At 41.5% G+C, this 15,097-nt stretch overlaps 1 protein-coding gene across 7 annotated transcripts in view; it reads right to left on the bottom strand.

Annotated features, from left to right (window-relative positions):
- LOC107219643 overlaps positions 1 to 15,097 on the bottom strand; it is a 35,351-nt gene continuing 20,254 nt past the window's right edge. For all 7 annotated transcript variants that reach the window (XM_046733625.1, XM_015657925.2, XM_046733620.1 and 4 more), the window contains exons 2-3: positions 10,904 to 11,024; positions 1 to 3,886 (exon numbers count right to left, since the gene is read on the bottom strand). In XM_046733625.1, the coding sequence (XP_046589581.1) occupies positions 1,308 to 3,886; positions 10,904 to 11,018 (2,694 nt within the window). In that variant the 5' untranslated portion in view covers positions 11,019 to 11,024 and the 3' untranslated portion in view covers positions 1 to 1,307. The remainder of the gene's footprint in view (positions 3,887 to 10,903; positions 11,025 to 15,097) is intronic.

The following is a 15,097-nucleotide window of genomic DNA, read 5'->3' as shown; positions in this document are numbered from 1 at the left end:
TCGTGATAATATATCTTTTATTGTTAATAATAATCAATAAAACATGACCGTCAGGTACAAACATCATACGTAAACAATACAATAATATAATGCTACATTACTTTCGAATCAATCGTACGGAGACAACGAGCGCGTATAAATAATAGCGTGTGTTTTACGTTTATTCGTGCTGATATTTTAATTCTTTATTAAATATCTTGTCTAATTACTATCTTTTTCTCCATCTTATCTAGTGTAATCGCAGCAGATACTGCAATAACGGTAATAATGCATTAGCAACATATACGTATACATATACATATATATATATATATATTTGCGAGTAAATGATAATAATGAAAATAATAATAATAATAATCTTAGCAACTATTAATGTGTATTCAGCGATGTACATCTACTATATTTACGTTTGATTGTTAGTGCGTAATCGATATGTTTGGTAACTGGTATAAATAAGACTAGTGTTAATACCTATATATGTATAATATTATACGATTAGGCGCGTAAATATACATAAATAATTTAAATAAAATAAATAAATAATAATAAGAATAGCAATAACAATACAGATCCACGCTAATCACAAATTATATGATTATAATAAGTATGGGTGAATTATGTGTATAAATGGTCGTATAAATAAACTGGGATAAGCTAAACTTTGAAATATGATGTGTTTATACTTTTCTCCTATATAATTCAATACTTTCAGCTATAGCACGTTCACGATTATAAACTACACATTAACATGTGCGTATATAGGTATATATATATATATGTATTATTTTATATGCCGTATATATATTTCATAGCCCTAATATACAGTATAAATTAAATAATTTCTCTGAAATATTTGTATAAATTTGAAACAAGCGTTACGGCAATTTGTCGACTGACTGATTACGGACTACTCTCGAGTTCTACCTACGTATGATAATGTAATATAATTCAATAACAGCGATAACGATGACGTAAAATCCTATATCCTTATTCTCGAACGACGTCACTCCAAATCCGATACTGGCACGTGAAAGTGAAAACAAGCGAAACAGTTAAAACGTAATATAAACAAATAAATAAATAAGCAACGATTAAAATACAATTTATAATATGTCGAACTCAGGGTGAGCAGTTCTCAATCAATAACCCAGGTCAACTTCTATCAAACTAATTTTGGAATATCTCTTGAAAAATCTCTCTCATCTCCTCTTTGCCCGGAAAGGGGAAACGCACGCATGCGAGTACGAAACGATTAACGTTATAAAAGGCGACAACAACTCAACAGCGACGACATGCAACACGTAAATCTAATTGTTAATTTCTATAGTCGTGAGTGAATTGGCCCTTCGGTGTTCCTCGACGTGGGATTCCGGCCGAAGGGTGAAACCGCTGAAGTTGTTCTCAACGAGACTGATCAGGTCCTGTTCCTCGACTCTCTTCCGACGTGGCTTTTCCTTTTCCTCATCGACGAAGCCCGGCTTCTCCTGAACGCTCTTATCCCCAATCCGACTCTTCGTGTTCTCGTTTATCAGCTGTTCAAGCTTCGACGGTCGCTCGGTGCTCGCCTCCCGGATCTCGTTGTACTCGACGGGCACGCCGTGCCTGTTCACCGAGGGCTTGTAGGTCTTGACCTTCGAGTGTCCCTGGATGATGAGGTACATCGGGCCCCGGATCGGCTTGGCGGGCTGCTTGTAGTGCGAGAATATCGGATCGGTCGTGAGGCTTGAGACAGTGGTCGTCGGAGCCGCCGTTGTCGAGGTGCGAGTCACCCGGTTCATCTCGTTGTTCAGCAGGTGGGCCAACGGCGACTGGTTCTTTATGTAATCCGTGACCAGATCGAGACTCGAGGTCACCGTTTCCGGTTGTGAAACCGAAGATGCCGCCGTCGGCAGGAACGGAACCTGAGGAGGAGCCGCCGCTCCGTTCGCCGACTGCATCGAGTTCATCTGCTGGTCAGGAGGACTCTTCGTCCGAAACGATTCCGACTCCATGCCTCCCGTCATTCCAACTTCTGGACCAGGCGTCGCATACATCGAAGGACTGCGGTGCGGCATCCCCTGAACGATCTGGTGATGATGCTGATGCTCGTTGAACATCTTCTGAGGCGGCATCGACGGCACGCCTCCCGGAGGACGCCTCATACCGTTTCCCATATGTCCAGGCATCATCGCGTGACCTGAACTTTGACTCAGTTGGATCATCGGCTGGGTGTTAGGCCCCGGAAATACCGATCTAACTGGAACTTGGTTGATCTGGTTGACCTGGTGGGCGTGAGCCATCTGGTTCATTTGGTTCATTTGGTTCATTTGGTTCATTTGCATCATCTGGTTCATCTGGTTCATCGGGTTCATTTGACTCATCGGGTTCATCTGGTTCACCTGACTCATGTGGGACGGATGGTGGTTCATGTGGTTTATTTGGGGAATGGGGGCGGGTGGATTGGTGATGGAATTTGGCGGGGAAAGCGGTTTCGAGATTTGAATATTCTGCTCAGCCTGGGTTGCGAGACTGTTGAGTCGACGATCGTCGTGAGTGACGTTGGTCGGTTCAGTGTTAGATTCCGAAAGGGTAACGTTCGGTTTCTCGACGTAGTTGGTGGGCATGATAACAGAGACAGGTTCCTTCCGCTTCGAATCCCCGAATCCAGCGTCGACAGGACCGGCATTGGCGACAACGATGTGCATCTGCATATCCGAGTCAGCGGACGAGGGTTGGCCGACCACAATGTCGCCGGAGTCGTTGTCGTCGGTTGAAAAGATCGACGAGTGAAGAACGTTGCCGGATGGAGTGGGAGTTTGAACAATCGAGTTATCCTGTGGCTGCGACTCCTTCTTCCCTACCACCACCTCCTCGTTCTCAGAATTCTCACCGTCCACGATAATGTTCGCGTTCTGACCGATGACCACCTCATGGTTCGACGAGCTGGCCGCCTGGTGATCACCGCCCGTGTCGAACTGCTCCTGAGCGTTGAACGGCGTCTGCCAAGTGACCTGATTGGCCTCTGAAGATGGACCACCGTTGGCCAGCCACCCTCCGGATATCGTCTGCGTCGAATGGTAGACGAGATTCGACTTCTCGAACGACACCGAGGGCGTCGTTACGGACTGGAACTTCTGTCTGGTCGTCTGTAGCGGCGGGGTATAGACGCTGTTCAGCCCCTCGACCTGCGACAGCTGGTGCTTCGGCGGAGGCTTGGACGAAGACTGCACCGGCCTTGGTGGAGGACGTGGCTGTGAGAATGAGTTCATATGGGAACTGATGTAGCTGAGCCGTTCATCCTGAATCGGACCTTCTTCCGTTTGCGTGCTGAACTGCTGGTTCTGATCGGCGTAGACCATCTTCTCCTTCTGCGGTGTGAAGGTCGGCTGAGCGGCATCGATCGGCTTGGGAACCACCGGTGGAGGTAGCATCATGGTGTAGGGTTTGGGTTTCTGGTTGTAGAACGGACTGGGATAGTAACTGGCCGGAACGTTTTGGATCCGGTTATGATTCCGGTAGTCAACCATGCCGTTTCTGAAGTTCGTATTCCGCACTATCTTCGGTGGCTCGGCCCCAGTGCTTCCTGTAAAATCGTTGCGGTGTAGAATGTGCTCGTTCTTGTACTGCTGATCCGGGCTCTTGTTGAACTTCGGCCCGTCGACGAACTTTAGGAACTGTTCCGGGATCTTGGGGCTCGTCTTCTTCGCCGTTACACCGAGGACCAGGATGTCCCTCTTTGCCGAGGGTTCCGTGGTGTGCGAGTCCAGCCAGTACTGGACCCGGTCCAGGACAGGGGGCACGTAGTCGAAGGTGGGGTCGTTCTTCAAAGGATCTCCCCGACCCAGCGGAGTCCACTCGTCGTAGTCCATCCGCGGAGAAAATACCCGGGAGCGGCTCTCGTTTGCGCCTGGAATGAGAATGCGAGGTGAAAATTAAAGCCACGCGGTACGTGTTGCGTCGGTAATCAACTGCGATAACATAATAACCAATTACTATACAGCCGGTTGATTTAATCCTGACTATATATTATAATACGCCCGTTCTTCCTCTCGGTACGTAAGTGCGGACGGTAGATTATTACAGCGTGGTGAAGAATCGAAGGGAATATGAGAAATGACGTTTGACAGATTCGATTCGAAAGTCAGCGCGGGTTTCGTTTAACGGGCAGCCGTCCTGTTTCGGACTCCACCGAACCGGCTTAACTTCCCTGCCATGCGCAACTTCAATTTCACTCAAACTACAATCGATCATGCATCCCGCATCCACTCCACAAAACCGGGTTCATACAGGTGTCGGAAATATTACGCAACCTGGAACACGATCGTGGAAAAATATATCTGCGGCTTGCAAAATGAGGTTCGCAGCTGTACTGCAGCTTTTTCTACACCTTGAGAAGTACAAAATGTTAGAAATTTAGTTTCATCGTCCAGAACGCTCAAGTGTTTTCTTTTTGCTCGATGTGGGAACCTGCGATTTGGTCATCGGCATTTTTTGGCACCATACACAAAGACCTTTCAATCCAACGCTACGTTTTTCTGCGTTCCTTACGATCAAAACGTCCAAAGCGCCGTCTAGCCTCACATCGGGAAACGTTTGATGCTCGTCGCAACCAGTTCCTGGATGCGGTGCAGTGCACTTTGCGCGACATGATGGAAGGGAGGCGCCAGCGCCGGGTGAGGTCGACACTCGACACATGATGCAGGTTTCGACTTCGCAGCGCACGTACAAAAGCGAGACACGGACGGAATGAGCTATGCGCAGCCGTATATCCAATCTCTCGTTTTACATAATGTTTGCCGTGCATACAAGGTTGAACCTGTACGTGCCTGCGAGGTAGATATTATACACATACGCCACGAGACCCGGTGGTAAGTGCGTCTCTAGTGGGCTGCTGTATCCACTGCTCAATCGAGAAGAGCAATCAGGGTTAAGAACACTCAACGAGATTCACAGTGTCCAGTCAGTCGCACGTGATAAAAGCCCTCCGAGGCTCTTCCATTTTCGCGTAGGTAGCTGAGCTGATGAGGCCATAAGCGAGTTTATTTATTTTCTTTTTTTTTCATTTCTGCAAAGGTGGTCGCTGAGTGTCCTTATTACGATAGCGATAAAACTGGGGATTTTGTCAAAAGCCCCATCAAACCCGAGCTCTTTGACACTTCCACAGGTATTCCATGCCACCATGCTGTTGCCCTCCCCTTTAATTCCGTCCGACGAATTAACGTTCCTCCCTTCGTTCGTCGATAAAACGTTGAGCTGCGCGTTGTTCAAGACGGAAGATGAGCGGGAGTTTGTAAACGAGTCGAGGCACCTCGGAGTCTGTTTAAACGAAGTGTACAAGGTATACGTTTTACGAATGTGCTGGAATTCATGATTCGGGATTGAATTATACCTTATTCAAATAGAAACGAATAAATTAGGGCACGCGTTGAACCCGCGCGCCATTTCCGAACGGAGATAAATTCTTTATGAGATAAAGTCTGGTGGTAAACTTGGTCACATTGGCAGCTGATTCAATATTTACCGAACCACCTACATGTATTCCTATACCCAACCGTGGCACGTATATTTACCTACCTTATAGAAGGCAAGACCGAACTCAAGCCGACTGCTTTCCGGCCAAACTTTAAATTGAATTCGGGAAAACTGGTGAACCGGAATTGGATTATGCAGGCCGTGAAACGAATTTCATCAGAACCTATCGGTCGCGAAATTGGTTACTCCGAGAAGTTCATTAAGCAGAGTGCGCAAGTTTGAAATACCTGCAACGATTGTCATCGATCAATTAATATAACCGGCTCTCCGAACTCCGTTCTCCGAACAAGGATACCAGCGTGGGAAATTTTCTGCCGATTCTTCCGCAGGTACTCTAATGTTATTAACAATTAACGATGCTCGAGTAATTACGTTGCAAATTCGACGGGTTACAAAGTACGGACAATATGTCAGAAAAAGAAATTGGATAATGTATCCAACGAAACAATGATTGGCTTCTGTTAATTACACTGAAACATCGAGTCGAGAAGACGATAGACGTAATATCGAAGAAATCTCTCCGTTTAATGCAATTCAGTCTGTTTATTGTGCGGCAGAGTTGATTAGCTGAGCGAGCTGTGTTCCGCGTCTCGGTTATATCACGTAAAATATACCAAAGCAGTGATTCCCCCTGCCTAACCTTCATAGCCTACTTTACGATTTAGAATTTAAAAATAATTCCTGAATTTCATTCCGTCGTCGTTCGAATTTTAATTAACGCTTTTATAATCTGGCCTTGTACAGCACTCCTTTGGTATCAGTGGCTTTCCTGCATCTAATACGGCAGTTTATCTGCTCTAAAAAATTTCGTTCGAGGAATTGCTCGACTGTCTTCCGCGTCGCTTCACGCCACACACCAGATTCGTGACCTGATACGGTATCGAACTTGGTGAAACTTTTTCCGTTTTCTATTCTCCCGTTTTATTACACTGCTGATCGTTAGAGACCCGATATGGAATCGATTATACGCGAAAGAAGTTTCAAAGTCGGTTCAACTTCAAAAATCAGCCGAAATGAATCGATCAAAAACGGAGCTCAAGTGGAAGACGAAACAGCAACGTAAAAAAATTGCGATTCGGGTTTTTTTTTAAACGCATTTCACGGGCGCAAAAACGGAGGCGAAACCAGGGCGAGAATTGTGGATAAAAAATTGAATTGAGGAGTACAAAGGTGATCAGGGGGATAAAAATTGGATTAAAACGTGACCGAGGCATCATTTGAATCTTGATTATTTTCGATTGTAATTATATTTCCACTGAACGCGAGCGGATCGATTTTACGCCCGTATAGCTCCTCCTCACCTGGTAATGGTGATGGTGATGGCAGGTCAGTGGGTCATGTTCCTCGCACGTGCATGTACATGTTTCTATCGAAGTGTTGGTACGAGACGCGAACACCTTACGTACACACGACTCGCTGTATATCGACGTAAAAATGGCCAGGCGGCTTCTTTAACTCCAATTTGTCTGTGCTAAGAAGTACAACTTCCGCAAAGTAACAAGTAAAGCTCAACTTTGACAATTTGGAAAAATATGGCTCGGTCACTTATCGCGGTTATTTTTTCTGAACCATAATTTTTTACTGTTGTTTTTAAGTTGGATCAGAAATGATCCGTCACGTATGAAACTTTTTTTCACAAATCCTGTTTAACGCGAGGAAGCAACAATCCTCAACAAAAATTACCTGATTTTTACGTGGTGAGAGGAGATTTCTTTCTTTATTAACAATTTTTAGACCAGAATTGAAATAGCTGTACAAAAAAATTCTGTTAATAAATTCTTTTCCATTCATACGACAGAAGTTTACATTGTCAACGTTTGGAGTCAATCAAAATCGAAAACAAACAAACGATCAGCTTGTAAACTTACGACGATGGTTTCATTTTCCTTAATAAAGAATACTAATTTCAAAAAAAATTGTCATCAATCGATAACAACAAACTAACTGAAATAACTTTCAGACGTGACTCAAGTTCTCACTTCAATCCTGTAGCTACGTTCTCAAATGAATTAGAATTTAAACATGAATGAAAATCATGAACAAGGCGCGATAAAAAACGATGAAAAACTCTCCTTTCGCCCGTCAAATAAGATTAGATATTATAGGATCACCTGTGAAGGAGGAAAAAATCTCGCGGCTTGGGGTGAAAAAGCGAATGAAAAATGAACCTCCCGGCAGAACTCTAATAAAAAGTCACCCTGAAAATATGCGACGAGTATCTGTAATATCCTTGCGGACTCTTGAACCTGTTTGACCTCCTGCTCTAGCTGTGCTGCTCGCCGGCTTTTTAATTTTAATTATAGGCCTGACTCGTTCGCTCACGGTGATCCCTTCCATCTTTGTAGGTAGGTAGGAAGGCGGGTAGGCATAACGCGTATTGAACAGCGACTGCGAAGCGCGTTAATCACAAGCGCGCGGAGCAATTTGGGCCCTTTAAAGTTAAGAAGGCCCAACCGATCGCCAGCCGACGCCGCTACGCGACGGCCACGTTTCAAGTCGTTTCCTCGTCCGAAATAATCCGCGGATCTCGTTTTCGCCAATTATTGAAACCCTCTTCGGTATAATGAGATGTTCGAATTTTTCACTATACGCGTGTAGTGCAATTAGCGGTTAACCGTTGGCTGATTGATCCACACACGTGTCAACATCTAATTAGAAATTATTCTTTTGCCTGCCAGCATTGACATTATGCATAAATTTACATTTTCATCATTTGTTTTTTTTTTTTTTTCTTTTTTTTTAGCAAGAATGTAAGCACAGGAATATATTTTATTCATTCATTTATTTGTGTACAGATATATATATATATCTATATATATACTCGTACAAGTGTCTTACAACGGTTGTAATTTTGATTTTATCTCTTTATTATATCCTCGCATATATTTATTTGCAAGAATTAAAAACGGCATGATTAAATCAACCTGTTCGTCTCTAAATGGACAAAATAAAGTCAACCTCGGATGTGAATAATAATTTATCTTGAAAGATAAATATGTTCGGAATGTTTACGTGATAAAAACGCAGCCGTAAAAACGTCGTAAAAATTATGCGTTTAAGCCAGGTGTAAAAATGAGATGAGACGGATTTAAAAAAAAAAAAAGAGGAAGAAAAAAATTCAGCCAAAGATACCCACAATGCATTTGACAATCGTTTTTCACGCACCGGTGAAGCCGTTCGATAGTCAGACAAACGCCAATGTGTGTAATACGTCTCATCGCTAAAGTAAAAGCTTGACAAAGTAATTGATCGACTGAAGAGATAATATAAGAGGAACAAAAATGCGACGGAATGAGATCCCACGTTCTATTTTCGTTTTTCTAAGTATATCTAATCTCTTTCTTTGGCCTGTTCGACATTGGAAAATCATTGAAAAGGAGCAAAAACGAAAGAGACCTGAAATGAGAAAGAAACTGCAGACGGGATGAATGTCTCGACAGACGTAAGTTTCTCGTTCACTTTTTTCTCCTCTTTTTTTCTCCTACAAACTGTCATTTTTTTTTTTTCATTCTTTTTCTTATTGTTTTTCTTTTCCTTACAATTTTCTTTCCCACCGCGAGGCACCGAAAAGCTCGTCGGCTTTACGACTCCGCGTAATTGCGCCCTCCGTTTCCGCTTCTGCCTCTACATCTCGTCAAGATGGGACCAAGAAAAGGAAAGCAAAAGATAAAAAAAAAAAAAAAAAAAAAAAATCGAATAAAACCCGAGGAGCAAAAGAGAGAAAAAGAAAACATAAAAAAAAAAAACTTGGGTGAATGCGCGCGCGTACTTCGAACCACCCAATTCTAACGACTAACACGAATCGCGTGATTGATCTGTCTGAGTTGATTGAAACATCGGCGATACGCCTTGTAAGAGTTATATGTACCTGGTATACATATATATATATGTATATGTATATATATACGAGTATATATACATATATTATTATACTCATACAGGTATATAGAAGGCAGGTTACACGCTCTGCACGGAATTGCCTTATGATGACTGCGCGACGATGGCATTAACAAAAATAACAATAACAATAATAACGAAAATCACAATCACGATATAATTGTAGTAATGATAGTGAAAAAAGGAACAAAAAAAAAAAAAAAAGAAAACAGAAATAGAAAGAAAATAAAAATGAAAGAAAAACGGTAGTAATAGAAATGATAGTATATGAGCATCAGCGGGATATTATAACAGTAATCGATACAGAGGAATGATCATGGGAATTCGTTGTACCCATAATTATATTCCACGCATTTCTACTCCCGATGATCGCGGACAATAGTTTTTTCTTCTTCTTCATTTCGTCTACTCATTTTATTTTTTATTCAAATCTTGACAATAGAATGAAATGTAATCAACGCTTCGATGATTATCAGGTTGTCTCGCACCGTGTTGATGATAATTAATTTTCGGAACATAGAAGGTAAAAATGGATAACCAATGGTAGACGAATCAATTTGTTTAACGATCACTGCGAAATCGATAGAAAGTGAAATGTATAGTGTCTGTAAAGAAATCTCACAAACAAAATAGTTATTATATACCATACGTTGAGATTGGAGAGGACAACTGTAATTACATGCTCGTATATAGGCATACGTACACGCATATCTATGTGGAAGAAGTATATTATAATAATTAGTCAGTTATTCGGACGGATTGAGACGTGGCCTAGAGAAAGGATTCGACGTAAAAAGACTGATATTGTTGATTTCTTTAATTCTTTTCTCCGATTCAATCGCGGAGAAATTCATTTTGTTTTTCATTCGGTGAGTTGAATCTTGTACATCGAACTTCGAAACAACAACAACTGAATCGAATATAACAAAAAATAAAACACTGGTATGAAGGATAAAATATAGGTTGTTCATCGAATTCCCAGAATTTATTACTATCGAATGAGAAACAGACTGGAGAGAGTGGTTTCTGAGGCAATTTGTACAGATCCGTATTTCTCGCCAGCTTGCACTCATTTTTGTGAACAAGAAGAATCACGTGACCTTTCAGTAACGATTATAAATCGCGGCGATACATAAATCTACGCGTTAAACAAAACAGAAATTTGAATTCGGCTGTAAAATTTTTCTATGTTTGTTCAGAATCAAAATTCAACCGATTATTTTTTGCGTGACATTGAAATTTGTACACGATTTAAAAAAATTAACAAAACTACTTCGATCTTCCAATTTTAATTTGGAAATTACCGGACAGTACAATCCTTGCGTAAGTTGGGATGTGAAAAATATTTTCTCTCAACACTCTCACGCACTATCCAATATCGAAAAATGAGCAAATAATTTTACACATCATATTTCCGTTACAGCGGAGTGAAAATCGCCATCTTATCACGGCATTTCTGTGACCCAATTTTTCATTACGAAGAAAGTGACATTACCGGTTTTGTTTTCGACGAGTCCGGTCATTTCTATCTGGCAGTTGACGCTGCAGCTCAATATCGAAGCCAGGAAGAGCAGCGATCCTGTCAGATTTGCAGCTCGTGGTATCAGCATCGTCAGCTGTAACAAAAAAATGCGAGAAAAAAAATTAAGACCGATCATTACCGAAACGAATAACACGTCTTACTGCGCGTATTTGCCATCATTATCATCACTCACGTTTTTATTTTATATCTTATTAATTTTTTCTTTTTTTCTCTCCTTACGAGTAAAACGAAGCAAGGATTATGTGAACTAGCAGAGAGGAAGATAAGTGCCGATCGTTCGTAATTGCAGTATTTTGATACGGAAAGATCCGTCGGGTCATTCGCCAATTTCGGATCCTTGATCTTTGATCCGTGGAATTATATAGCCAAGGAATTTTTTACACGTCGAATCAGCAGCGCGATAATTACATTCCCGCGGTTTATATTCACCGCTTCAGGAGAATCTCTCCGCTCCCGCAATATTGTTATATATTTAAAGCCCCGAAAGAATCATGCTCAAATGTTACATCTAGCCTTGTATTGTGCAGTCTCATCAAATTCGGTTACGCAAGACAGCGTATTGATTTTCGCCCTGAATAGAACTATCAACTTATGTAATTTTACTAGCAGTTTTATTCAATTTCGTTTTTCGTCCGTCGAATTCCGACATACATCATTTAACGATGTTGACCTTTTTCTCGAATTTATCGACCGGGAAAAAATTAGATGACCAAATAATTATTGTCCTAAAGTTGGAAAAACTTATGAAGTCGAAGCGAACTTCTTACCGAAGGATTTCGAATTCGCTTTTAGTTATATTGAACGAGGTTTAACCGAAGTCGGTTTGTCTCGACTTGAGATCACTTTCCCAGCTGAATTTAAGTCTGCTTTTCCTTTTCCTTGCAAAGTTTCTCGTTCTATCTTACTTTATTTTCTCTCTTTTTCCTTGTTGCTGCAAAACTTCATCCCGGAAAATGTTCAATAGAAATCCAAGCGGTGAGCTTGATTCGGAGGATCGCTTTATCGCAAAACGTTTGAATGAAAATAAAATCAGGATTGAAATTTCATCAATGCGCTTGGTTTTTTCAGTGTTGAACGTTAAATTTATAATATAACGCATGCGAATCTGTTGAATTTTTAAAGGAATGCTGGAAATGGTTTTACTAAAATTTCAAAGGGTTTTCTGGAGTCGATGCGCAACGGCGAAGAAACACTATAACCCCTTATTCGTTCGGTTGAAATAAGGATTATCGAATTACAACGATTGAATTAGCAGTTTCTTGAGTTATAACTGGAATTGAGATAATTTCGTTTGCAAAGAGAGTTAACTTTGACAAATGGGATCAATGGGACAGACCTGGCAGCATTATTTATACGTAATTCCGTTACCGCGAATATAATGTGATTCTGATTAAAACCTATAACCAACAGAAAGACAAAGAAAACACGATATGAAGCGCAAAAATATTAAGGTGAACGGGATAAATACAATTACGATGGAATTCAAAACCAATCGAAAGAAACAAAGTGGCTCGAGCCCGATATTGCGATCAACAAGATAAAGTTCAGAGAGACGAGGAAAAAAAAAACCACGATACAAAGCGAATAAGTAAAACAATATAACTCGCGGAGTGAAAAAAGGCGAAAGTTAAGAGTTCTCAACACTGGCAAAAATTTATCTCGGGATATTGACGTTCCGAATAGAATCTGACACGTTCGATCAAGCTTATTAAAATACTCGAGCCCCTACTTTTTACTGTCGGAAACTCTTCGACAGTTTCCAACTTACATTCAAGTTGAAGAATAAAATAAAAAAATTTCAACAATATTTCAGCGGTAATATGTCTCGTAGGTTATGTGCAATAATACGAAGGACGCCGTGTTCTCAGTAATTATATCTCCGTGCATTCCTCACCCTGCCATTTCAACCAACCCTATCGATACTTTTCCGCTTATTTCCCACCCAAAAAATACCTCAAAAACTCCGACCAAAGATTCGAGGTGAAGCGGCGATTCCGCCATTTTGGAACTGCGATTGGTACGTCAGCCTCGACAAACTACTTTTTCCCACTGCGTAAACAGCGGGATCGATCCTGTTAAAAATATCGGCTCGCGATATGCATACGTGGATAAAATGTATGTTTAGTTTGGTGGTAAATCTATAATTTGCACAAGATGATAATATCTTTCACCACTCGGCCAGACGCTCAGCTACCGGCGACACACGCCTGAATCTTATACAAACTCGGGTCTATAAGTATTCATAATAGTCGAGAAAGTCATCGCCGCCGCGTCTCTTCCGCAGAGATCGAAGTCCGCGAATATCTGCAAACAAAATTTATGATTCAGCAGCTGGATATTTGAAACGGGCGTTCACCCGTTGATCGGCACGTGTTGATAGACCTCGACACCGGGTACTCGGTCCCCTTAATATCGTTTCGCACGGTCAACTCGGTGGTCTTGGAGGTGGGATAGGAGGGAGGGAGGGGGGGGGCGGATGAATGAAAAAAGTCTAGGAATAGCTGAAAAGAAACAGATAGGAGGAGTCCTCGGGACAGTCAGGCAGTAAGAGTGATGCCTGGGAGATGATGCTCTGTGCCGATGCTTCGAGACGAACTCGACTGCAATCTTTCGAATCGGAGGCTGCGTATCTCCCCCCCTCCTCCCCCCCCCCCCCCACCAATTCCCCCCCACCGCCCGTTGATCTCCCTCGATTACGGTGAAAGTACCATCATACCAGGTATGTGAATTTGCATATTTTACACGTGTCCCAAGATGGGATATTTGCCAACGGTATCTTACGTATCTGTTGAATTCTCGATGATGTTTCGTGTCGAAAATTTGATACGGATTTTACCGATCGATGCATTGATAAATGGTGTGGCGAAAAAACCGTTGTATGGATAAAAATCGAGATATTCATAGAAACTGACGTATATTATGTGAGAAAAGATTCTAAGTAATTGGGAAAATCTTTGATTTTCATGATGGAGAACGAGAATAGATGTCGAGGGCGTTTCGTTGCACGAGTTGTAGATCGTATATTTTTAGTCGAGCAAATCCATACGGCAAAAGTCGGGAGTTTAAACATCTCGTTAATTTTTCTATAATACACCAAATTTCTAGGTTTCAGGATTTACGGAAATTTCACGCCGATGAATTTTGAATTTTCACATTTTTGAATAGTCGGTTTCAACGATCCTGAAAGCTTTTAATGGGCTTCACAGCTTTATTTTTAAAACAATTTCAATCAAATTCCAACATGCTTCAAATATTGTCAAAATCATGTTACGTCTGTTGAATAATATTCTGCAGAATCTAAGAATTTCATTGAATCGCTACGGATTTCAGATGATTTCAAATTATTTTTACGATTGCTTAGGACGTGTTTCGAAGGTTTTTAAGTATTTCTGATCATGGGTGGAAAAATATTTCGCGTATGAACCACGATTGCTGAAGAGTAATCGTTCAACAAAAGTAACAACAGCGAGATATTGCATTATTGAGAGAAATTGTTATTTCACAGATTTTGGATGGTTTAAAATTGAGTAAACCATACGATAATGCAAAACATCCACAATTCGCATATTTGACAAACTCAACCAGTTCAAATGTGACGTTCAAGCTGCAAAACTGTAATTTTTCTTTTCTCAAACAGTTGCATTAATTTCGACCTTACAAAAAAAAAAAAAAAAAAAAAAATGGAGCAATCAAAAATGTACAGATGCGTGACGAAACATCACATCTAAATCGTCTGAATTAAGAATTTCAACTAATCAACGGTGCTTGTTTTGCCAACTCTGTGTGCTCCACACTCAAGCAGCCTTAAAGTCACTGAAAATCCTTTCAAAGGGACTGCAGGAGTGATAATTTCGCGATCGGTAGGCAAGCAAGGATCTTGCGAATCGCTACACGCGTGGGGTCCGTAATTGCGACGAACGTCAAGGAGGCACCGCCGCAATGACGTACAATTAATAATTAATAAGGGATCCAGATTCCGGAGTACCGGTATCCGAATGGAGGTTGACGTATGTGACACGTTGCCTGCATTGGCCAATTAGTGCTGAGAAAGTCGATCGAGTGTTAACCTTTAATTGCTTCCTAGCTGTGAATGGCGCGTTGCAGCAGCGTACACTGCATAATATATAAAGTACGCGGCGATACCCG

Source organism: Neodiprion lecontei, chromosome 3 (genome assembly GCF_021901455.1).
Source record: "Neodiprion lecontei isolate iyNeoLeco1 chromosome 3, iyNeoLeco1.1, whole genome shotgun sequence".
NCBI classification, from domain to species: domain Eukaryota; kingdom Metazoa; phylum Arthropoda; class Insecta; order Hymenoptera; family Diprionidae; genus Neodiprion; species Neodiprion lecontei.
The sequence above is the reverse complement of the archived record's forward strand: the minus strand, read 5'-3'. Positions and strand labels throughout refer to the sequence as shown.